This window comes from Myotis nattereri, assembly GCF_964212035.1.
Source record: "Myotis nattereri genome assembly, chromosome: X".
Taxonomy (NCBI): Eukaryota; Metazoa; Chordata; class Mammalia; order Chiroptera; family Vespertilionidae; genus Myotis; species Myotis nattereri.
In genome coordinates this window covers 3282933-3308928 of record NC_138078.1, presented here as the reverse complement: position 1 = coordinate 3308928, position 25996 = coordinate 3282933, and the positions used below count along the sequence as shown (strand labels likewise).

The following is a 25996-nucleotide window of genomic DNA, read 5'->3' as shown; positions in this document are numbered from 1 at the left end:
CCTATGCATGCTGTTCAGAGACAAGCACAACCCCAACCAGGCATCATTTTGTTATTGAACCAACTTCTTTAGTTTCTGGTTCTCAATATCTAGTTTAAATTCTCTTTCTCAATAAATGAATATAAAATTGCTTTTTTATGAGAAGCAAGCTGAAATGACCTTTGTCACCGATTCTGAGAGAAATGGGACGCATCATCTTTTACTTTCATTCGATTAGCTTCTATTCTTAATTGCTAAATGCTGTAGTGAAAACTGAAGATCTTTGTTCCAATTTTGAAATTCCCCAGCAAAATAATTGAGTCATGCCTATAAAATGTTCGTTAACAAGAGCATAATTGTAGCACTGGTTACTTTTGTTTGAAACAGAAAGATGAAATGTTAAATTCAGCTATTTAAAAAGCCTGAGGCTACCACTGAATGAATGCGAAGGGCTTTCAGTGAGGAGCAGCACAAATAAAGATTTTTACAACCAAGTGAGGTAACTTCCCAACCTAGGAATTTATGATAGAGGTTTTAATGATGGTTTTTAAAAGTATTTTCACTAGATATAGCAAGTTCATATATATGAGGTGATGAAAACTGTCATAGTAGCTTAATCCTCTAACCAGGCAAGCTCTGTATCGGGCTGTGATCAAGTTCAAGGAAGCCATAGGTTGGGTAGATGCTTCTTTGTCTACCCTTGCAGGTGTCAGGAGATGATGACTATTTCTAGTGACTTCAGGTCCACAACAAGGTATAGCCTGTAGTGTATTGATAGGAAGAGTAGTATGACTTATGCAAATGTACACAAAAACAATAATGACCAACGTCCCGTCACTTCCTGATTTAATTAACCCAATAGCCTTTTGAGGTGGATGTCATTCAGATGACCAGAGGAATGGGACTTGAAGCAAGACACACGAATCGACCAGTGAATAAATGCTTTGAATCCACTCAAGTAGTAAAACAACTGGAGTGGTTACTGAATGTCGGCTACTCAAACCAGGTGATAGAGTTGAAAGAGATGATTAACAAGTTAGACTCCCAGGGGAATTCTCATGGCAAGAAACAATCCCATGTGCTGGGGAAGTGCAAATGCTGTCCAACCCACCATAACAGGGGCCCGATGAGAATGCTACTGTGGTACCAGTAGAACCTTGTGAATTACTCTCAAATCTTTGGCCATTAATCCTGGACCTGGTAACCTCAATTTCTTTGAGGTGACCAGTGTGCTTCCTTTAGGAAATAAAGCTCTTTTGTTCTCCCTCTCCAAGAGGTTTGAGCATTTTGTATAAAGATGGAGCCTTAAATAATATTCATAGAATTAATATTCTGTGCAACAATTTAGGACTAAAACATATGTTTGTATTTTAAGGGTTTGTAGCATTTAAGAGAATATGACATATTATAGAAATTTGACAGGTTAGCTTTGAGATTCCAATCTGAAACATGTCATTTATTTTAGACTTGCGATTTTAAGTTGTAAGCATAAAACAGTTTGTTTCAAACCAAAATTGTAATGTTCAAGAGAGCTTGAGTTTCACTACATTTGTAAGTTTAATTTATTAGATTTCTAAGAGCTACTTAAGGATTTGGGAAGGTTTACCTTGTTAGGATTTTATTTTTACCCCATTAGGCATTTAAAGTGCTTATAAACTAAATTGAATATGTTACATTTATAACTGCAATTTAAAATGTTACAGGAATTTGGTGATAAAAATCTGAATAATGATTTTTATTTAGATTGAGTGAGAATTTACTGGAAGAGGGGCTCAAGTGTACTTTCGGGGGTGATAGAAATATCTTATACCTCATCCATAGTCGTGTGCTGTGTGCTAAATGCAGGAGATACTAGGAAAAGAAAGCTACCATCCTGCTTCCCAAGGAGTCCAGCCAACCAGGAGAGGGTAGACGTGCACTTAGAGACCATGAGAATTGCTTCCCAAGGACTGTATCTATATCAGCAAATCACCATGTAGTTTTCCTTAAGCTTTTAAGTTCAAGTTATGAATCTTATTATTCTACTCATAAATCCAAGGAATTTTATAAAGCCAAGAATAATCACTCTCAAGAGTCCTTAAATCAATGTTTGATTAGCCCAAGTTGAACAGACTCCACTCCATTAAACAATCAATTCCAACCATAAATCAGTTGATTAAGTGCCCATATAGATTTTTGTAAATTGAGGTAAAATTTACATATAGGCCCTCGAGTGGCACTTTACACATTGTTGGCACTCAACAATTCCATAGGATTGCTTTGGGTATTGTCACTGGGACCCCAGTAACAGCCTCCTCATTCATGGAGAAATCAGACCATCCTTATGTCCTCTCACCGTCATTCCTGAGCTACTAAGACTATTGCAAAGAGCTCTGAAAACCAGTAGCTTTAGCCACCTACACTTTAAGCAGAGAAAGAAGTAAAACTTGACCCTGAGAAGCAGGGGCTGCATCGACAGTTTAGTTCGCTGCCAGGATCATAATAAGCACTGAATGAAAAGGTGTGGTGGTTCCCAGTGTGATAAACAGGGTTTGCAAGGGTAGAGTGTTGGCTTGTTTCTTTTTGGTGCAAAACGTTTCTTCGTTTAGCATGTTATCTGGAAACTAGTGGCCTAGTGCACAGATTCGTGCTCATTGAAAGGAAATGAATTAGAAGAAATATTTAATATTGCTATTCGCCCTTTCTCTATAATAGAAGTGTCAACCAAATTCACGATCGACAATGACAGATTGAAACACAGGCGTGTGTTTGGCGCCAGTGAGAGCTTTATATGTATCGGGCATGTGCGAGTCAACTTAGCCTTTTATAGATATAGAATAAACTTGCTTAATTAGACCTGCTTTCTGATTTAGTGAAACTTTTTCTAGCTCAGTGAAGCTCCCCAACTTCTCTTTCAGGTAATTGTAACACAGCAGTAAATATCAACTCAAAGCAGATTATTATTGTAGATCACGCAGGGAGAACAAAGGGTAAAATATTTAACTGCAGCAGTGTTTGACTATATTCTGCACAGTGAGAAAACCTGAAGTCATTTTCAAGGTCCACCATTTCTTACTTTTTAGTCGGGTCAAATTTTTAAACTTTCTAAATCTCCATTTTCCGGCTGATGAAAAGATAATAGGATTCCACTGAGTCTCCTATATACCTACTCCAGGACTTCTGTGAGGATCAAATGAGATGAGACATGGGAAAATGCTTCACAGACATTTGGTTAAAGTGTAAAATGTTTGCACCTGGATATAAAGCAAGTCATGTTCCTGAGCTGAAGAAACTCCAAGGAAGCTAGTTGCTAGGGAGAGGAAGTCAGGTGTTGCTACATGATATCATTACCTGGTGGCCATAGCAACCATTTTCAGGCTGGGCTGTGGGCCACCTGGGGTCTCGACTGTTGCTCTGGGGTGGTGGCGAGGCCCTTGTCTCCCTTGGGGGAAGCCGAGTCTTGCTTTGTTGGTGCCAGGACTGTGGTGCTGTTTCTTTGTAAATGGGCAGTGCGCATCACGGCAGCTCCTGTGTTGAGCATCTGCCCCCTGGTGGTCAGTGCACGTCATAGCGACCGGTCGAATGGTCAGAGGGAAACTTAGCATATTAGCCTTTTATATATATAGATCCTGAGGCCACAGGGATGAGATCCTAAAGAAAGGTGATTTTTTTCATATCTCTGACATGGCTTCGAGCTCATCTTAATGAGAGAACGGCTGCCTGGGGAAACAGTGCCAACAGATGCCCAGAGAACACGCGCCAGTGCTAACCTGGAGTCAGGCTCTGGCTACTCAAACAAAGGATTGCTTTAATTTTTGCAGAATAAAGTATTTTTTCCTTCTGTTTTTCATGAAATGGCCTTAAAGAATTCCTCTTGTTTGTGGTCTCCAAAAAAAATGTGAACTATGCCCATGAGGCCGGCTTTGAAAGGTTCTATTAAACAACAAGAAGGCTTTGTTCTTGGTGAGAAAATTAAAGCAAGCAGTGTTTCCATTACCTGGCAGGATGCCGTCTCCACCATCCTTATCCTGGCAGTCATAAAAGGAGCATTCTGTTTCCCAGGTAGGAAGGTGAGAAGGCAACATCTGTCAGGTTTGTATATAGAAATCTAGTTGACCTTTCAGATAATGGAGTCATCCCCAACTCAAGGTTTTTAAAATTCAATTTTACTGCAGAAACTGTACCTATGGAAGCTTAAAACTGGAAAGCCGTTGTTTTAGAAAGACAGTAATTCCACAGTGAGTTGAAATAATGGAAAAGTGTGGCGCATCTGGATAAGCAAATGTACATATTTTAGTCTGACTCACTAGATCTCGTGTGCTTTTTTTCCCAGGCAACTTTGCCTGCCATTGCTCAAATTGAGTCCCATTCATGGTCAGTTGCAAATGAACGCTTGTAGGTGGACTGTGGCCCTCAAGTCAGGAATGACCAAGGTGAGGATAGAAAACACTGTTCAATGAAAACTCTGTTCAGCGCCGCAATTAGTCCTACGTCGTTGGAGCTTAAGAACAGTGATTTTCAACCATTGTGCCTCGGGAATTTTTAACACATGCAGTACCTGGCTAGTCAGGGGCACTGACTTCCTTTCTCTTAGATTGTCAGGTAAAAAAAATGACAACAGCCAACAGAATAGCCATCTGGTGTGAATGAATAAAAATTATACCTCTTTTTTTTTGTCACATCGACAAAAAAATTTATTTTTTGGAGTGCCGCAGACTAATTAGTTCTTGTGCCATGAGATTGAAAATCGCTGTGAACTGGGCAAATGGGACCCCTGTGCCCTCTGACACCCATGAGAGCCCTTCTTAGGAAGCGACCAGATTGTAGTCCCTGAAAGGGAAGCGCTCCTGTCTGGGGCTGTCAGTGCCAGGCCTATGTCCTCTGGCCTGAGAGCTTCCAGCTGCAAACCCCTATGACTTGGCCTGGGGGCTTTTTGCCCGTCCACTGCCAGCAGCCTTCAAGCAGCCACTGATGGAGGGTATTAGCTAAGGACCACTCTTCCTCCCCATCAGCTGGTATGTTCTGCACTGTTTCCCGAAGCCAGCCACTGGGATTCATTTCCGACTGCCCACAGTGGTCTTGGGAAGGCACACTTCACTGGCTTCATATCTTTCCATCAGTGGTTGGCAAATTGCGGCTCGGCAAACTGCGCCTCGAGAGCCACATGCGGCTCTTTGGCCCCTTGAGTGTGGTTCTTCCACCAAATACCGACTTCTGCGCATGGGCCACGAAGTTTCAATCGCACTGTACGTGCGCGCCCGCACGTGGTATTTTGTGGTATTTTGTGGAAGAGCCACATTCAAGGGGCCAAAGAGCTGCATGTGGCTTGCGAGCTGCAGTTTGCCGACCATGGACTTATCTCACTCCCCCACCACCGACTGGTATTTCCTGGCAACAGCTTGTGCTTGCAGCCTAGTTTCATGCCCACTCGGAGAACAGAATCCGCAGACCTCCTCTAAAATAGGATGCTAGCACCAATCCCCTTTCCCAGCGTCACCATAGCTCACATTTCCCTAAACTCTCCTCTCTTTCACTGAATTTGAATAAATGTGAATATTAAACATCAGGCAACAGAGATATTTAAAAATCAGTCTACCAGCTCGGCTGGTACCCTAGCGCGACAACCAGGCAAGAGGTTTCAGAGCTGTCCCCTGTGGCTGCACCAGGAAGGCAGAAACAGAGCTGCACATTTTCCAGGTGTGCTTCCCAGAGCGAGCTTTCCCGGTGATTTCGTCCAGTCTGTTTCCCTCACTGTACACGTGGCAAAGAGCAGGCATCCAGTCCTCATTCTTTACGAGTTTGCGGGGAGCAGATAGATGGCCTCTATACTTAACGCAATAGGAGCCCAACTTTGTATTTTTCCAGCACATCTCTACTCAGGAATCATGGCAAACAACTAAAAGGAATGCCACTTAATGAGAAATGGCATGTGAGATTGAAATGAGTAATGGAAGGCCATGGGATAGACGCTTCCTCTTTCCATTACAAATGACTTCCCTTCCCTGAAACACCACCTCCATGCTCCCCGGCACTCATTTGACCATCCTCGCCTGTAAGTTTTTTGTGTTCTTTTTTTTAAAAGCTTTGCCCACAATGTCTAAAGGCTAAATGTAAAAATACATTTGTTGAAAATGACTTGGAAGTTATCACTTTTAGAAACTTGATGACACAGACTTCGTAGAGACAGGTGCCCATGACAGCTGAGTTTTTTTTCTGTGCGCCCAACCCCAACGGAAGGGTGTGAAGCATTTGTTTGATAAAGCGTGTCATTAATAAGAGAAAGGAAGGGAGGGAGTTATTGTTTTTGAATGAAGGATGAGCAACACCTTCCACTCTGCTGCTGCTTTGAAACTGTGCTGAACAGTTACCATTAAACACACACACACAAGTCTGGGGCATCAATGCCAAGAGTGCAAGCTTGGAGTCTGTTGAGTGTACTCAGAAAAACGCCTGGGGAAGAGCAGCATTTATGACAACTGACAGAAGTCAGCAGGACATCACGGGGAAAGTAAAAACCATACTGCAGGTGTATTTTCATTTTCAAATCGAAATCCTATGAATGCAGTCATTGCAACTCTTTGTGCCTTGAAGGAAGAAAACTAATGTTTAGCAAGCACCTACTATGTGCCAGACAGCCTACAGATATTTTCATGGAAAGTATGCAAATGAGAATCATTCTCACAGAAATTCACTTTTTTTTTTTTAATATCTGCAGCTTTTGGGCTACAACGTCCCTAATCTTTTCCTCTATGCTAGAGGTTGGTAAACGATGTCCCTAGAGCCAAATGTGACTTGTCACCTCTTTTTATAAAGAAAGTTTTATTGGAACAGCCACGCCCATTTGATTACATATTGTCAGTGGCTGCTTTCTGACTACAGCAGTGGCACTGAGCAGGTACAACAGAGACCATATGGTCAACAAAGTTAAATATTTACTATCTAGCCCTTAACAACAAAGTTTCCCAACTCCTGTTCTTCATCATGGAAGACTTTTCTCTGTCTGTCCCCCTTCCCCAATTGCACCAAGAAGGAGCTTTTAAGGGTTGTCTTTGGGATTTGAAAGTGACTCCCAAAATTCTGGAGTTAGGTGTGGCGTTGATGGTATAGTGGTGAGCATAGCTGCCTTCCAAAATTCTGGAGTTAGTCCTCATGTTATACCTTCCAAACCATTATTTTGATGAAAGCTGTAGATCAGTGGTTCTCAACCTTCTGGCCCTTTAAATACAGTTCCTCATGTTGTGACCCAACCATAAAATTATTTTCGTTGCTACTTCCTAACTGTCATGTTGCTACTGTTATGAATCGTCATGGAAATATCTGATATGCAGGATGGTCTTAGGCGACCCCTGCGAAAGGGTTGTTTGACTGCCAAAGGGGTCGCGACCCACAGGTTGAGAACTGCTGCTGTAGATGGACGTTTTGATTCTTGCTAGAAAGTCTCCAAGTAATCAACACAGGCTGACTGGTCCTAGAATCTACCAGGTTGCTTCTACATGGACATTCCAAATAAACAGAGTTTGTTAGCAATAGTGATGGTTAGCATTGATTGAGTAATTACCATGTGCCGAGCATTTTTCAATGGCGTTTCATTTACTCATTCATTTAGTTCTCACCACCTACCTCAGGGTTTCTCTACCTCAGCACGTGTGACATTTGGGTCCCACTGGCTGGATCATGCTCTGGTGTGGTGGACCGTCCTGAGTGTTGTTGGATGTTTAGCAGCGTCTCTGGCTTCTACCGACTAGATGCCAGGAGCACACCCTTCGCTCCCCTCTGCTCTGCCCCCATTTGTGACAACTGAAAATGTCTCCAGCCATTGCAAATACCCCCGGCGGAACACCTGGTCTAGCAGGTAACAGTTGGTATTTTCTTCATTATGCAGATGAGCAACTTGAGAAATGAATAGTTTAGGCAAATGCCCATGGACTTACAGTACCACGTGACATAAGGAAAACCTGGCATTCAAGCTAAGGAAGACTTCTTAAGGACCCTGAGTTCTGAGCTACTTACTGCCTTCTCTGGCCCTGTTCACGCTAAATTATTTCACCTTGTTTGACGATCCTGTTTTACTGAAAAAAATGAACATCAACAGCAGCTTGGATGGGCATGTGGTGTGTGCTACTCCTGGGAGAAAAATTTCTTGTGCGAAGCTTCACAGTTATAGGCATTAGCGGCGGCATTCTGGTTGGACCCTTTTATCGTATTGTTATAGTTGTTTTGTTTCTAAGAAGACTTTTATTGCCCAGTTCACCACAGCGTGTTGCCATTCTCAATAGCATCTCGCTCCTTAGCCAACACCCAAGCTTCATACTCTTAGAAACCTCAAGAAAAGAGGATTTATCATGAGGTTCCTGGGAACAATTTTTTTGTTCTCATCACAGAAATAGAGCAAAATCCTCTGGATAGTTAATCAATATGTACAGTTTCCACCACGTCACTCTGATAAAGGCTGGAGGATATGTAGCTTTCCATGCCCCCACTACTGCTACTTCCACCCAAAAGCATTTTATGAAGGGATTCTATTTTTGTTCTTCTGAAAAGTCTTTCTTGGACTTTAAAAGTTTTAGTCAAAAATGTCCAATATTCAATTCACATATTAAATATTTAAAAAGATGGTTCTATACTTTGGCTTCTTCTCCAAAGACAGGGACCCTGGGAACTTGGCCATTCTTCTTACTCTCATCTACTTGAGCCGGGTCCACAGATATTTGACTTTGGGGTGAGAGAGTTTCAGGGTGAAGATTACATATAAACATATTAGATGAATTACAGTAATACAGTCTGCCCTTACTCAGTTCTGCTTGGCTCCGTTTTATATACAAACTCAAGTATTAGAGTCCCTTTCATTGTTCCTTCTGGCAGCTCTGTCTCCCTTCTGCCCCAGGATCTGGAATGTTCATCTCGACTGCCTTTGGCAGTAAAACCCAAAGCACCCTCAGATCCTCATATTTCTTTTTGCACCTGGTCAGGGTCCGCGGCAGGGCATAGAGCCCACTTAAATACAGGTTTTCCCTGTCCCCTCGCCTTCCTGGCCAAACGTTTAGCTTACATGCAGCTCATTTGTATTTCAGTTGCCCCAGCCCTGGGCAGCATGGAGTGAAGTCCCCCGGTGTTTGTCTTTTTGAGGGCGATGTTATTGTTACGGACATACATAACAATATGAAATAAGAGTGCTATTGGGATAGAATAACACCAACCCCTTTATATTTGTATGCAGACAGAAAATGACATATTCTTATCAATAGAGAAAAGTGCTATTGAATTTCAACAGTAACATCAACAGATACCATATTTCCAAAGATGGTATCTGTGATGGTATGTTTGCTATATTTAGACCTTTCTCAAGGTCACCTGAATTTGAACTGTGGCCCAGCATTGCTTTTGCCATGAGGACCGATTTTAGGCAAATCTGTAACGCGAACATTTGCCTTTCAAACCCCCACTATTGTTGGTAGTGATCTCAAGGACAGCAAAGTTTGGATTCTTACACCAGAGGGGTTGCAGTTTGATCGTACAGTTTCTAGAGTGCACTAAAGGTGGGCCTGTGTGGTAGGTGCTCTCCTGGGCTGCGTGGATTAAGGAGCACCCTTCTCGAGGAATTGGAAGTGAGTGGTGGCTGGAATTATGCAATGCCAGGCCGCTCTTTTCTCACCCTGAAATACAATTTCCTTTCTCCAAGGCATCCGGATTATCTTCTCCAAGCTCACTTCAGTGTTTGCATCTGTGTATGAATAGGAAGTGATCTATCAAGTCAGCCTATCCTTTTCACAAGAGGAATGAAAAGGTTTTGTTCTGAAAATCTAGAGGTGGCTAACTTAAATGAGTTCATGGGGATTTTTAAAATGCATATGAATCAGCTCAATTTCACCGGGAGAAGTAGCCAGATCTTTTCCCCAACGATGTTGCATTCCTTCTAAGAGTTCTATAAAATATTTCCAAAGATGTTAAGGCCACACATGTCTGAAATCTAATGATGTTTATACTCTGCACTGAACATCTCCCTTTGCAGTTAAATACAAGTCAAGTGAAAAGAGCAAGTTTTTCGAAATACTTAGAAACTGTTTACAGACTAAAGAACATTTCACAGACACGTAGTCCAATTTCTAGTGTGTGTATGTAATTAAATCCCTTTAATGTTTATACATATATGACAAGAACAAAATAATAAATGGTCTGCCTCACCCCACCCCTTCTGTGAAATACTGTAATGCTATTATACCGGGAAATTTAGCAGTGGGTCTCTTTACTAGGCATCGCTAACCAACTGCTCTGGAGAAAATAGCCTACCTGTTTATGTTATCATTAATTAATCTGAGGAATGAGCACGTGTGACTGCATTTCTAGAAAAGGCAGATAAGCTGTGCACCCAGTGGCAACTTACATGAGACTGCAACTGATTATTGGTATCTGATATGAGCGTTAATGAGGCTGAGTGGCCCTAAGGGCTAGGAGAGTCAGACATTGAGTGTTGACCTTCTACGCTCACTTCATTGGTCAGCTTTCGGATTTCTCTTTCATTAGGGCTGTCACAGGGTCAGAACGTGATAGTCTGTCCAAGGGAAGCAGCAGAATTACCATAGGAATAGGAGGCAGGGGTTAGGGCTAACAGAAGACGCTGTTCTTCTGTTTCTCACTTACATAATTTCCCTTCCTGTTCTACCCTTCCTGCCCCCAAATACTTTAGAATGATTATGGACATGCTAGATCAGCCGTCGCCAACCTTTTGGACCTCACGGACCACCGGTTGGTAACCGCTGCACTAGTTAGTAGGTAAATACAAACTCTTCTCATTATTCACCGTAATTATGCTCTATAAAGTAGCCAGGAACACTGGTTAACACTGAACCATTGCCCTTAAGGGAAATACACACACACACACACACACACACACCCCTCACATAGATTACATTGGTTAACACTGAACCATTGCTCTTAAGGGAAATACACACACACACACACACACACACACACACACACACCTCACATAGATTATAATCCTAAATCCTAAAAACACATCATCCTGGATGTGAACAGGCCACAAGTATTGACTTGGGGTGGTGAGTGCGCTATGGCGATGTTATATTCTAGATTTGTACACCTGAAACCTGTATGGTTTTATTAACCAACATCACCAAATAAATTCAAGAAAGAAAAGCAGAGTCGCGACTGCCTGCCAACAAACACCCTTTGCACATCTCTTGGCTGGTTCCTTTTCATCTCCCGGCAGACTGGTCAGAGAATTTTTTTTCTACCAATAAAAAGGATCCTACTCTCAGCCATGTTCATCAGCAGAGTATGTTACCCTCTTTCATTTCCTTTATACATGTCATGGTTTCAAACTTTTATTTATTTACTGAGTTGTTCAGCCTGTTCTTTTATGCTTATATGCAAACTCTGTGATAATGAGAACTTTGTCTCTCTTGGACCGCACTGCATGCCCAGTACTTGGAACGCTGTTTGATAGACTGTGAGAGCCCACTTGCTGTTATTAGAATGGATAGATGAAGGAATCAGTAGTGTGTGTAGCTCTATCAAAGTGAAAGCCACAAGTGTTTCCTCAGAGTAGTCATGACTTGAGCTTACTTGATATCAGCTACAGCTCTTGCAGCCTCAATAAAGGTATTAGGGTGATACCTTTTAAAAGATATCATCACAACTCCTGAAAGGAGAAATAAATTCTGAAAGAATTGAGATGGGATATGACTGTAGAAGAATTAATTTAGGGCATTTTTGTAAAGAGATGAAGTTAGTACTAAGGATTAGAAGACAATGATGGGGATTTAATGATACATTTCCAGATGTGGAGAAGTATGCTATGCACATGGCTGAGGCCCAAACGGGATGTGGTGAAAGTGACTAAGTATAATTGAAATGAGAAAAAAAGTAACAGTGAGGAGCCTGGAATGGGGAAACAGCTCAGTTTTAAGCTATATTTTGTCCAGTGATGTCAAGGGCTCTGAAGGATAAGGGTCCCATTTCCACTGGGGTCCAGAGGTGGCATACAGTAGTCACCCACCTACCCCTGGCCATCATTCCTAATCTCCACTCGGCTTTAGATCAGGGACCAGGGAGACTTAAGACACAAAGGTGGAAGGATAGGCCTGTGAAAGTAGGTTTTGTGGTCCTTTCTTGCATCCTTAGATTGCCCCTACTCACTGCACTTCTGTCAGCCTTCACGATTTCTGAATCAAAAGATGCAAATCAGAAATGAAAGCTAAAATTCTAACCAGGGACTTCCAGCTTCTAAAACAAACTAGAAACACCTGAATACACTGCAAGTAACCAATAAACCCTGCCGTATTTTAATTAATACATAGTCCATTTAAGAAATGAAGTTCAATCAAATCATTAACTTTTTAAAGTGACATATGAAACAGCAAAACTGTGGAAAGCTGCTTTGCAGTAGAAGAATTTGAGAAATATAGGAGAGTATTCAGCTTCTTTTATTGTACCTTTTGGAATATAAGAATGCTAGAATTATAAAACTTGGAACCTTCATCAAAGTAGACGAAGAGATTCAACTTTTCTGGTTTCAAAGGAGAGTTACTCCATATTCCTTGAAATATCTAAGGAAAATTGTTGGCCTAAAATTAGCAGATCATGTTTCTAAATTTCTGGGAATTTATAATTTGGGGCGGTGGTGGTTGTGGTATGAGCTTCCTCAAAACATATTTGGCTCAACAAATTAGATCTCAGTCCATGTTTTTCTGTAAAACAAACCTATCCATTGTAAACATTGAATAGTCAGAATTTGGATTAAGTGGAACCCATGTTGCAATGGTAACTGGGATAGTTTATCTCCATAGAATAACCCAAATCCCAGTGATTGGAGAGTGAAATGGTTCCCAAACCAAATCATAGTTTATTAACAAAACTACTTATCAGTGCAGATAATACTACCTCAGATTTTTCCATGGCTTCATAATGTTAGTATTGCCTCACATATTATTTCATATACATATTGTGTGTATTTATCACAATAATCCCACATTCTTGAAAGAGTAGATATTATTCACCTCATTTTATAAAACAGGAAACGTAGAAGTGGAGATACTCCTTTCCTAATATTATCATATGAGTAGAGCTAGTATTCCACACATTTCATGGCACCTATTCTAGGATTACTAGTGGGGACTCATCAGGTTTAGTAAAAAACAGAGTGTCTTTAAACACAGGATATGTTAGCAACAACATCAAAACCTGAGGAGCTCACAACACAGTGAACTGATTTTTGACAGAAGTACTAAGACCCTTCAATGGAGGAAGGAACAGTCTTTCCAAAAAATAGTGCTTAGACCCCTGGATATTTATAAGTAAAAGAATAAAATTGGACCCCTACTTTGCATCACATATAAAACTTAACTCAAAATGACTCATAGACCTAAATGTAAGAGATAAACTTTAAGAGAAGAGGCATAAATCTTCATGACCTTGGATTAGGTTTCTTATCTATGATACTAAAAGCACAAATGACAGCCCAGTTGGTGTGGCTCAGTGGTTGAATGTTGACCCATGAACCAAGAGGTCACTGGTTCAATTCCCAGTCAGGGCACATGCCTGAGTTGCAGGTTTGATCCCCAGTAGGGGCCATGCAGGAGGCAGCTGATCCATGATGTTTCTCTCTTATTGATGTTTTTATCTCTCTTTCCCTCTCCCTTCCTCTCTTTAAAAATCATTTAGAAAACATATTTTAAAAAGCACAAGTGACAGTAGAAAAATACGTAAGATGGACTTAATCAAAATAAAAACTTTTGTGCTTCAAAGGACACGAACAAGAAAATAAAAAGTCAAACCACAGAATGGGAGAAAATATTTGCAAATCACGTATCTGGTAAGGAACTTGATGAATTTATAAAGAAATCATATAATTCAATAATTAGAAGACAAATGACCCAATTAAAAAAAAGAGCATAGGGTCTGATAGTCATATATCCAAGTCATATACACACATGACAGATACTAAACATTATTAGCTATCAGAAAAATGAAAATCAAAACCACAATGAGATACCACTCCATACCCACTAGGATAAATTTAAAAAGACAATAGCAAGTGTTGACAAGGATATGGAGAAATTGGAAGCCTCATATATTCTTGTTGGAATATAATATGATGCAGCCACTTTGGAAAACAATTTGGCAGTTCCTCAAGCTAAACATAGAGTTGACATGTGACCCAGTAATCCTACTCCTATACTCAAGAAGAATATACACATACCAGAAGCCTGATGCATGAAATTCATGCAAAAATAGACCTTCCTTCCCCTTGCTGCCAGCACCAGCTTCCCTCTGGCACCCAGGACCCGGGCTTCCCTCGCAGCCCTGGCTTTGTCCGGAAGGTCATCCAGAAGGACATCCAGAAGGACGTCTGGTCTAATTAGCATATTACGCTTTTATTATTATAGATGTGCACAGAAAAATTTATACATGAATGTTCATAGCTGATTGTATTTATAGTGACAACAAAAAAAGAAAAATTCAAAAAGTCCACGTAATAAAGAATGGCTAACCAAAATATGGTGTAGCCCTAAAAATGGAATATTATTTGGCATAAAAATAATGAAGAATTGACACATGCTACAACATGGAAGAATTTTGAAAACATGATGCTAAGTGAATAAGCCAGACATAAAAAATCATGTATTGTTTGATTCCATTTACATGAAATATCCAGAACAGGCAAATCCATAAAAAGACAAAATGTAGAATTAGTGATTCTGTAAGCCTGAAGGGAGGTGGATCGTGAGAATGTGAAGTTTTTGCTAATGGGTATGGGATTTCTTTTGGGAATGTTGAAAATGTTCTAAAATTCTAATGTGATGATGGTTACACAGCTCTGAATATACTAAAAACCACAAAACTATACACTTTATAAATTGATGAATTTTATGGTATGTGGAATATATGTCAATAAGGCTGTGAAAGAAAGTCAACGTCCTGCCCTCCCTCTGCCAAAAAATCCTTAGGGCATAATTTGTGTCTACACAATCCTAGAAAACTAATAAATCTAATACCTGCATATTGAGTGCTTGCAGTATATCATGATAGCTACTTACTCATGATAGCTACTTACTTCATTGCATTTTACCTTGTCTCTTCTTGGAAGATCATTTTCACTATCCATTCACTCAACAGATAGTTTCTGAATGCCTCTTCTGTGCTAGATATGCCTCTGGGTGCTTGAGATAGATGCCTCATTTAATCCAGATCCCTGCCCTTACGGAGCTTGCATCCTATCCTATTAGATTTACCTAGCTCAAATACAACTTAGTTCTCAGGGCTCATTTCTACTTTTCAAGTGTAGGGTACTACTTCCCAGAAATTCTCGGTTGTAGTCAGTTATTAATTTGAGTTTGAGGTCAAAAGCAAAGACTAGAAATTTCTTTGAGAATAGGGGAGTTTGAAGGGAAGCTAAAATGATGACAGAAAAGTAAGAAGTAAGGGAAATTGAGCATAATGATTAACTTCTTTGAAATACTAGCCTGAGTTCCACTTTCTGTACTTGTCCATCAGTGCATTTTTTAAAATTTTTCTTTCGTTACTAATCATTAAGCAAGCCTATCTATGTGCTAATCTGACAGAGGACATGGTCTGGTGGTTTGCTGCGAATGGGCAGTGACCATTATCTTCTCAATAAGAACATGTCTTGAGTAGTCTCTCTACTGTGTCTTATAATGATCAGGAATCAAAGTCAAGGAATCCTCGCCTCTGGAAACAGGACATGATTTCTGTGAACAGCCCCCAGTGGATTTGTATCCTGAACTCCTGACCCTACTTTCAGTTTATCTCATTCATAGAGAATGAAATGACTTCAGTTAAGTCAAGTATCCCGAATCAAAAGGGCTTAATGACTGGGCCAGGGCTCCTTCTGAGATATGCTAGAGTAATCAGTGCTATTGCCATTCTTTGTAACACTCCAGCTTCTCCTGCCCTGTGTTAAAAGCATAAAACGCATGCATGCTATCTCCATTTCCCACAGCTGTGGTTTCTTGGTCTCTGTGAATAAGTATTTTGGAATTGTCATGAGATGGAGGAAATAGCATGCTCAGAGTATTTCCCAAGCCCAGTTGCCAAGAATGAGCTCATCCTAACCCTCCCTGCATACAATGAGTCTTCAAAACTTCAAATACAAGCCATTCTATAATGATCTACCTTTCCAGGAGAATGACATGCTTTCATTGTTGAACCTTGGTCTTTCAGAAGTGTAACAGAAGTAACATTTCAAATGATGTCTAAGTGCCCTAGCCAGTTTGGCTCAGTGGATAGAGTGTTGGCCTGCGGACTGAAGGGTCCCAGCTTTGATTCTAGTCAAGGGCACATGCCGGGGATGCAGGCTCGATCCCCAGTAGGGGGTGTGCAGGAGGCAGCAGGTCAATGATTCTCTTATCATTGATGTTTCTATCTCTCTCTCCCTCTTCCTTCCTCTCTGAAATCAATAAATAAATATATTTTAAAAAAATGATGTCGTAAGATTAATAAAATATTTAACTATCCTGTTTTTTAAAAAAAATGTCTAGTGGAGGCACGCGGCGCAGCTCCCTCGCGAGCCTGGGCCCACCATGAGCCAAGGCCATGTCCGTGAGCGCCAAGGTCCACGACTATGAATCAGAGCCGGACCAGAACCAGGCCATTGGGAGGCCCAAAGGGAAGCTGGGCCCGGCCTCCACGGTGAAGTTGGCCGCCAACCTGGCCACAGCGGGAGCCTGCTGGCGCCAGACGAGGCCTGCCTGTGGCCCAAGAGCGGCGAGTGCCATTTCTGCAAGGACATGAAGAAGTTCGCCTTCCATTTGCAACAGCATGGATGGCACGGAGAGCATTATGCTGAGGGACATAAGCCAGTCAGTGAAAGACAAATACCACATGATCTCACTCATTTATGGATCATAAAGACCATTATAAACTGATGAACACAAATAGACACAGAGGCAGAGCAGCATGGAACAGACTGTCACACTACAGCGGGAAGGCCGGGGAGGGTTGGGGGGAGGGGCTTTGAGAGATCAACCGACGGACTTGTATGCATGCATACGAGCATAACCAATGGGCACAGACACTGGGGGGTAGGGGAGGCCGGGGAAGGTCAAGGGGGGAAAAAAGGAGACATGTAACACTCTTTGTAATACTTTAAGCAATAAAACAAAATTTTCAAAAAAGAAGTTTGGGGCCCCGGGCGGATGAAGCAGAGCTTCATCATGCCAGTGCTACCCCACGCGCCGTGTGCCTCCTGTGTGGCGAGGCGGGGGAGGCAGACGCGGTGGAAGAGGAAGAAGGCAAGTTTAACCGCATGCTCATGGAGTGAATTTCCGGAGGAGGAGGCCCAGCCATCAGGATTGTAAAAAGATCCCCAGGTGATGCGCATGTGCAGCCGAGGTGGAGAACCACTGCTCTAGGCAACAAGCCCCTCCTGCGCTTCAAGCAGGAACCGGAAGTTGACTTGCCTGAGGCGCCCCCACCAGACCAGGGGGGGGGCGACCATTTCCGCTCCAGCTCCCCCACAGCCTGCCCCCCCCCCCAGAGTGGAAGGTCACGGTCATGGTCACGAGGTGAAAACGCTCCGGAAACGGAAACGGGCGGGAAACGGAAACGGAGGCGCCCAGAGAAGGAGCTGAAGAGCAGCCTGGCCAACACCAGCCCAGCAAGTCGGAGCCCGAGGGTGAGAACGAGGAGCCCAAGCGGCCCGTGGGCCTCTGCGAGCGCCCCGATCGCTTCAGCAAAGGGCTCAAGGGCACCCTCTTCCCCCCCATCCCTCTGCCCACCAACTGCGACACCAGCCGGGGCCCAGCCTGCGCAGCCGACCCCTCGCCCTCTCCCGGCCTCCTCCTTCCGTGTCCCCCACCCCCACCCCAAGTGCCTGCAGATGGAGCAATACGTGATCCGGCCGCCGCCCATCAGCCCCCCACCCGACTCGCTGCCCCTGGGCGACGGGGCGGCCCACGTCATGCGCAGGGACATGTGGCTGGCCGTCTTCAGCTACCTCAGCCACCAGGACCTGAGTGTCTGCATGCGGGTCTGCACCACCTGGAACCGCTGGTGCTGTGATAAGCGGCTCTGGGCCCGCATCGACCTGAACCACCGCTGGCCCATCACGCCCCTGATGCTGAGCGGCATCATCCGGCGCCAGCCCGTCTCCCTGGACCTCAGCTGGACCAATATCTCCAAGATCCAGCTGAGCTGGCTCATCCACCGTTTGCCAGGGCTCCGACACTTGGTGCTGGCGGGCTGCTCGTGGATCGCGGTCTCGGCCCTCTGTACCTCCCGTTGTCCGTTGCTCCGGACCCTGGATGTCCAGTGGGTAGAAGGGCTGAAGGATGCCCAGATGCGGCATCTCCTGTCTCCGCCCACAGATAGCAGGCCAGGCCAGATGGACCATCGGAGCAAGCTCCGCAACATCGTGGAGCTGCGTCTTGCGGGCCTGGACATCACCGACGCCTCCCTGCGGCTCCTCAGCCGCCACCTGCCCCTGCTCGCCAAGCTCCACCTGAGTTACTGTAACCACGTGACGGACCAGTCCATCAACCTGCTCACTGCAGTGGGCACCACCACCCGGGACTCCTTAACAGAAATCCACTTGTCACACTGCAGCCAGGTCACTGACCAGTGCCTGTCCTTCTTCAAACGCTGTGGAAACATCTGTCATATTGACCTGAGGTACTGCCCGCAGGTCACCAAGGCAGGCTGTGAGCAGTTCATCGCTGAAATGTCTGTGAGTGTCCGGTTTGGGCAACTGGAAGAAAAACTCCTGCAAAAACTGAGTTAGTCCAAGGACTAGTGTGGAAATACGGGGTGGGTGGGGGGAGGGAAAAAGACTTTCCAGAAACGAGGGCTTTCCTTTTCAATTTGAAACTTGCAACAACAGACCACAGGCCGATCCCATTTGGCAAGTCTTGCCAAGGCAATGCCGTTCCACCACCTGTTTGGGGGATGAGGGGGCCGGACATTGGGGTTATTAGGAATAGTAACTGCGCTGCTTTATGGACCATTTCTAAGGCGGCCTTTACCAAGAAGACATTCCTGCTGGAGAGGAGGATGAACTTTGGAGAAATTCTTTTACTGAAGCATGAGCTTAGGAGTTTATCTGTGTGTTTTGTGGGTGTTTTTTTTGTGGTGGTGTTTTGTTCTGGACACCTCGTTCCTTGCAACGCCAGGGTTTTGGTGTCAACATGAAGTGGACCACACATCTGCCGTCTTGACATACTTTGTTTGGTTTTGTTACATCTTACAATATGAGGAATCATTTTTGTACAAATTTTTTCAAAGTTATTTATGCAAGGTGTGAGTGCATACCAGTGTTTTTATTGTTTTATGATTGCCAACTTTCCCGGTTTCCTGGGTAGGAGGGAACTTGCCCTGGACTTCATCAACACAAATACTCCATCTAGACGTGTGCCCAGACCTGGCAGAGCAGGCCGAGACCTTCCGGTTAAAGCATGTTTACCTGGAGGCGGAGAGCCTGCTTTGGACGTTAAGAAATTACATAAGCATGTTGTGCATATATGTAAAGTATAGTGGAAATAAGACACGTTGCCAAGGTGCCCCTGTATAGAATTCACCCTTTTCTCAAAAATTTTAAAATGGAACTTCAACCTTTGCACTCAGGGGGCTTTGCTCCAGCATGAGCTCTTGGACTCTACATCGATCTAATTTATACGGTGAGTCAAGAAGTAGAATCAATGACCCAACGTGTCCTTTCTTTTCCTTTTCTCTGTCCTTTGAAGTGTGAGCAGAGTTCTCGTTTCTGGTTTATAACATGGCTATGTCCCAGTTGTGAAGATATGCATTCATATGTGCCATAGTTGTTTGGCGGTGTTTTCCTAGACCTTCCCGACTCGGTTTTACCTTTGTTGAATTTCTATAAACAATTGTACAAAAACAACAACAACAACCCCAAAATGTATAGTGATTAAATACAAAGTTGATATCTGTGCTTAAGGGAAAAGTGAAATGAATGTGATTTAATCTTGCTCCCTTGCTTTTGGAAAATTTGTCCAAAAGATACTGATAGTAATTTGTCCTCCATAAATGACTAATATTCATTTTTAAAACGTACTTTTGGTTGACAGGCTAAAATTATACTTTCATTCAAAATATAAAAGCAGGCGTTGCAAATATATTTCAAGTGTCAATTTCTAACTAATTGGTAATAGCTATGTACATGTTGTGTTCAGAGATTTTGAGGCTGAGTCTGGCTTAGGAGAAAGACTGCTATCATTGGATAATAATTTTTTCCAGGAATGCTAGATGAGAAGTGAACATGTAAGTCCTTATGTTTGTCTTCTCTGCATATTGGAAGAAGTATTAACATTTAACTATCTTTTCAGCAATTACCCAAAGCATACTAGTCTACATTTAAAAGAACATTTGCTTAAAAACAAAGGCCAAATTAATGCTTACCATTTTATCTATCCTGTAGGTCAATGCATCACGTCAAGAAGCCAAATTGATGGAGGAGTGTGATCTTCTTATTGAGATCATTCAGCAAAGAAGACAAATTATTGGAACCAAGATCAAAGAAGGGAAGGTATGATTTCTAGGGCAGAAGATTTCATATTCTTTAGCTGGAGAAAATGTCATACTTCCATGCACTTTAGTAGCTTAAGAAATATTGAATATCTCCTTGTTCTATATTTTCTATAATCTCCTTGTTAGTCTTTAAGACCTAGTTCAAAGCCCCTCATTTGGCCATTTTTTTCTCCACCCCTTTCTTTGTGTTAGCATGGTCTCCTGTGCACACCCAACTGTAGGAGGCAGCATGAAGCTCTGGTCTATTATAGCCACTGTTTCCCATCTCTTTCCATAGAGGAAAAGTTCATTTCATATTTATTGTTATGTCCTAGCAATTAATACAGTATTAAATAAATGTTTAAATGAATCAGACATTATACATATGTAAAAACTAGAAGTGCTTGCTCATGTCCTCGAGGGAATTTAGGTATGTATAATTTCATGGTGGCAAAACTCCTATAGTTTCACTATATCACATACCTCTTTATGGATATGTTAATAGTATTTCTTTCTAATGTTTGATATTTAGTTTTTTTGTGTTTTTTAAATCTTTATTGTTTGCATTTTTAAATTTCCTATGGCTTTACAGTAACCTATATTCAAAAAGCATTTTACACATTTATATTATATTCTTTATGACCACTGTCTTTACTTTTTTATTTTATTGTTTAAAGTATTACCAAAAGTAGTACATATGTCTCCTTTTTTCCCCATTGACCTTCCCCCAGCATCCCCTCCCCCCCCCACATGCCCTCTCCCCCCCACCCCCCGCCCCAGTGTCTTACATCCATTGGTTATGCTTATATGCATGCATACAAGTCCTTTGGTTGATCCCTTACCTCCCCCCCAACCCTCCCCAGCCTTCCCACTGTAGTTTGACAGTCTCTTTGATGCTTTTCTTATTTATTCAAAATTAATTCAGAAACCATTGGTAACTTTAAAATCATCACTTTATTTTAAAATTACTTATATTTATATTGAAATACTTATGATCCATTTTATTTTACCCATTTCTCTGCCACCCTCAAAAGACAATATTGTAAATATTTAAGACAGAAACATTCATTCAAAATACAACAGATTCATGAATTTCTTTTATTATTGCTCATAATAAAATCTGTATAATTAAATCAAATTAGCAATGTTAAGTAGTACACAGCGATTACAATAGCTAATGATGTGTTCTGCTTCCTACAGAATTTTAAAGGTACTTCTAATATTATATAATGTTTAGATTACTTTTCCTATATAGATTGAAAAACACTTATACATTGTGATGGTGATCAGAAAAGTTGAAGTCAAATCAAAGCAAATAGTTGTTGAAGCTGTTACAGTGAATTAACAAATTCATATGTAATTGTTCTCTGGCCAAAGTCTGACTCAGATGTGTTGAGAAGCTCCTTATTGCTGCTATAACAGATTACCATAAGCTTGATGGCTTGAAACAACACAGATTTATTATCTATTCTTCTAGAGATCAGAAGTTCAAAATCAGTCTCATTGGGCTAAAGTCAAGACGTTGGCAGTGCTGTTTCTTTCTGTAGGCTCTGGGTCAGAATCTACTTCTTGCTTTTCCTGCTTTTAGAGGCCACGCACATTCCTTGGCTCATGGCTTCTTCATCATGTCATTCTGACCTTTGCTTCCATCCTCAAATCTCTTTCTTTGACCCTGACTCTCCTGGTTCTTTTATAACAGTGGTTCTCACCCTTTTGGCCCTTTAAATACAGTTCCTCATGTTGTGACCCAACCATAAAATCATTTTCGTTGCTACTTCATAACTGTCATGTGGCTACTGTTATGAATCGTCAGGTCAATATCTGATCTGCAGGATGGTCTTAGGTGACCCCTGTAAAAGGGTCGTTCGACCGCCAAAGGGGTCGCGACCCACAGGTTGAGAACTGCTGTTTTATAAGGACCCTTATAATTCCATTGGAATCACCTAGATAATCCATTAATATGATCAGAGTATTGAGATTTGGTAACGCTGGTACTGTGTACAAGAAAGTAGGTCATATTCCTTTTGAAACTGTCTGAAATGTATCACTTTTAAAAAAGTGTATATTTGCTCATGGACATTAGCTCAGAAGGAAATATTAGAAAGCAAATGTTACCTGGAAAAGATCAGTGCCTGGTTCAGCTTTCTCTTGAGTTACTTGGCACATGACCAAGGACTAGTTGATCCCAAACCCCAGAATTCACAGTGACTGAGTCCCTGGCCAGGGCATGTGGTATCAGTTATGTTTTGAAGAAAAGAAGAGCTGGGCAGAGAGGGTGAGTATGGATTTGGTGCCCTGTGAGGATGCCCAGGGTGGTGGCTGGACAGGCTGAGGACACTGAATCTAGCGAAGGGACAGTAGGGCCCTCTGACCAGCACTTGGGTAGCTGGAGATAGAAGTGGCAGAATCGCGGAGACCACAAAGGTGAATTTCACCTACTTCGTGAGTGCCTCCATCATCTCTGGTGCCAATCACAAAGCCATGAGGCCTGGTGGGAATAAGCTCACCACAAATCCTCGCACTGGGGAGACTGCCAAGCTGGCGACGTTGTTGCACATTAGTACATACTGGTCATTCATGCTCTCAGAACATTGTGCATTCTTTGAAATAAATAGCTCGACAGCCTTTATGCTTAGATGAACTGCATGAGAGTTTCGAGCCATGAGAAACCCTGGAAAGGAATTGTCTTATTTCTTCAGTAGTAGGGGATACATTTCATATCAACACATGAAAAGCTGATGGAAAATTCCAGATTAAGCAAAATATGCATTTTATGTTCACAGATCTAAGATAGAAGGTCGCAGCTAAAGAGAAAAAGGGTCCTTCTCTTCACTGCTTTTATGCACTCTAACTCCCCAAAATTTAAGATGATTAACTTGGACTAAATGTTCAGGCTTTTCTGAAGCCTTACAGAAATGCTGAGTATGGACTTCATTGTCGGCTCAAATATTTGTGTCAATCGAGGATCAATTATTTGGCCATAGCAATATTGGGATCGGAATCCTACACACATATATAAGCATTTAAAATACATTTAAAGAAAAATCAAGGACTACTTTTAAAAGCATATTTAAGGTAATAATAACAACCAATAAAATGATATAAATAGGTCTATGTCCCCACTAAAAGGACATTCCAACAGACAATATTTCCATGATGAGTATGGAATGAATTCCAAAAATGTCACTGTGGCAATCACGCTGCCCCAACAGTGCCAACTGAGAAAAGTTTCCCCTGCAGCAGTGATACATATATACAGAGAATCTTATGTATTCGTATCTAGTTATTTCTTTTAAAAAATGTCACCCTGGCCAGGGTGGCTCAGTTGGGTGGGCATCGTCCCATGCACCAAAAGGTTGCCAGTTCAATTCCCAGTCAGAGCACATGCCTGGGTTGCCGATTCAATCCCCAGCAAAGGGAATGCAGGAGGCAACTGATCAATATTTCTCTCTCAAATCAATGTCTCTCTCTCTCTCCCCCTCTCCCTTGCTCTCTCTTTAAAAGTCAATAGAAATCTTTTTTTTACAAAATCATATTCATTTTGTCAGATTTTTCAAATAATACATTAAAAAGTGGTTTATAATGAAATTAGTATTTTGCTAAATGCTCAGTGTCTGATTCTCAAGTGCTATACCATGTAGGATAGTGTTTCACCAAGTGGTGCAAATCAGTGCCATCTGATTAGAATCATTTAAGTCAGCAACCTTTTTTTGTAAAGGCACAAGCCAGATTATAACTATTTTAGGCTTTGCCATATGGTCTCTGTTGCAACAGCTCACGTCTGCCCAAAGTTGTAGTGTGAAGTCAGCCATAGATTCCAAAATGAATGAATGTGGCAGTGTGCCAATAAAAGTTTATTTATACAAATAGGGTTCGTGCTGGATATGGCCCACAGACCATAGTTTGGGAACACCCAACTTAGAACAATGGTTTTCTCTTTTCTTTTTTTAAATGAAACCTATAGTAAGAAATACATGTGACATCAAATTCAGCATAGGCACACAATAACAAAAAAAGGTTTTCTAAAACATAACTTGCCCTTTCTACCAGAAATGCACTCTGCTCCTTTCTTCTCCTCCTCTCTCCTCTTCTATGTAGTTTTTTTTTTAATGCTAGCCCTGAGCATACTAATGATTCATCACCTACAGTTCAAAAAGCTTTCATTGCTGGTTAAAATGCTGATTCCTGCTGCTCTGCCAATTACAGCCCCTTACCTAGGACATTGGAGAGGGACTGCAAACAACTCATTTTTCCTTTAAAAAAAAATCCCCAGCTGATTCTTGTGCACACTGGGTTTGAAAAGTTCCTGTCTGGTCTATTGGATGGAATTGTACACTGAACTAAAATTAAAATTATGCCAACAATTGTTTTCTGTAAAACATTCCCATATTTTCAAAGGAGGCTCTTATTTTGGCTTGCTTCAAATTATGCCTGATTTAAGGCTTCTTTTCTTTTCCACTTATGTCACTTTTAATTTCCAGTATCATGACTGAAGAAAAGAAAGAAGAAAATAGAGTTCAAGCATTGTTACATGTGTGAACTGTGTGGTCACTAATAGGCCAAAAGGATAAGTGATTGACATGAGGTTATTCTAAGGGAATATTTTGGCTGTCTTTTTCTTTTGTTAGAATTGTATTAAACATCTTCAATTCTGCCATATAATTGAAAGCATTCTTTATGTTGTATAATTACATATTCCATGTACTTGCTTTATTCTAGGGCAGTGATGGCGAACCTATGACATGTGTGTCAGAGGTGACACGCAAACTCATTTTTTTGGTTGCTTTTTCTTTGTTAAATGGCATTTAAATATAGAAAATAAATACCAAAACTATAAGTCTTTGTTTTACTATGGTTGCAAATATCAAAAAATTTCTATATGTGACACGGCACCAGAGTCAAGTTAGGGTTTTTCCAAATGCTGACACGCCGAGCTCAAAAGGTTCGCCATCACTGTTCTAGGGACTTGAAGTCATTTTTCCTTCCTCTGACATTTTCTCATGGACATGTTCTCGTATCTGGAATTGGACTCTGCCCTTCTTAGCTTTACCTCTGGATATAATGATGTTAGAAGCTCAGTTCTACTTGGTGGAAAATAAGTGTTCTTTCATTCAACTAATGAACACAGTTCATCTACTGCAGGGGGTCACTATAATCATAGTGAGGGCAGTCTTTTACCAGGCTTGAGACCACATCTCGGTTGCCCCAAAGTCTGGACACTTCTTTCCTTAAATCTTCACTTTCCAGAACTTCTCTCGCTCTGGCCTGAAATCTTGTGGCCGCGGCCTCTCCATTCAGCATTCATTTCCTGTTATCCGTAGTGCGGCAGAGCTGGAATTGGACGTTCCTCCGAGGCCTCCAGCTCTGGCATCCCCTTCCTTCCTTTTCTTCGATGAGACTTGCATGGGGATGAGAATGATGACTTGGAGAAAGCAGGAATTTCTTGGAGTGAGCAGGAATTCTGGAGGGAGCCTGAGCCAGCCTTGTCTGCAAGACAGATGACCTGGCCTCTTCCCTAGCCTTTCACCCGCGGCTGTTT

General features: G+C 41.9%; 1 protein-coding gene and 1 pseudogene across 5 annotated transcripts in view; both read left to right on the top strand.

Moving 5' to 3' along the window:
* MID1 (midline 1) overlaps positions 1-25996 on the top strand; it is a gene marked incomplete at both ends in the record, with an annotated part of 110423 nt that overhangs the window by 50519 nt on the left and 33908 nt on the right. For 3 of the 4 annotated variants that reach the window (XM_081080922.1, XM_081080920.1, XM_081080919.1), the window contains one exon: positions 20369-20476. The exons of the other annotated variant lie outside the window; for it this stretch is intronic. In XM_081080922.1, the coding sequence (XP_080937048.1) occupies positions 20369-20476 (108 nt within the window). The remainder of the gene's footprint in view (positions 1-20368; positions 20477-25996) is intronic. 4 annotated transcript variants of the gene reach the window in all.
* On the top strand, positions 16531-18715 carry LOC308536043 (lysine-specific demethylase 2B-like; annotated as a pseudogene). The gene is made up of 2 exons: positions 16531-16701; positions 17548-18715. The product of its transcript is annotated as a lysine-specific demethylase 2B-like (transcript).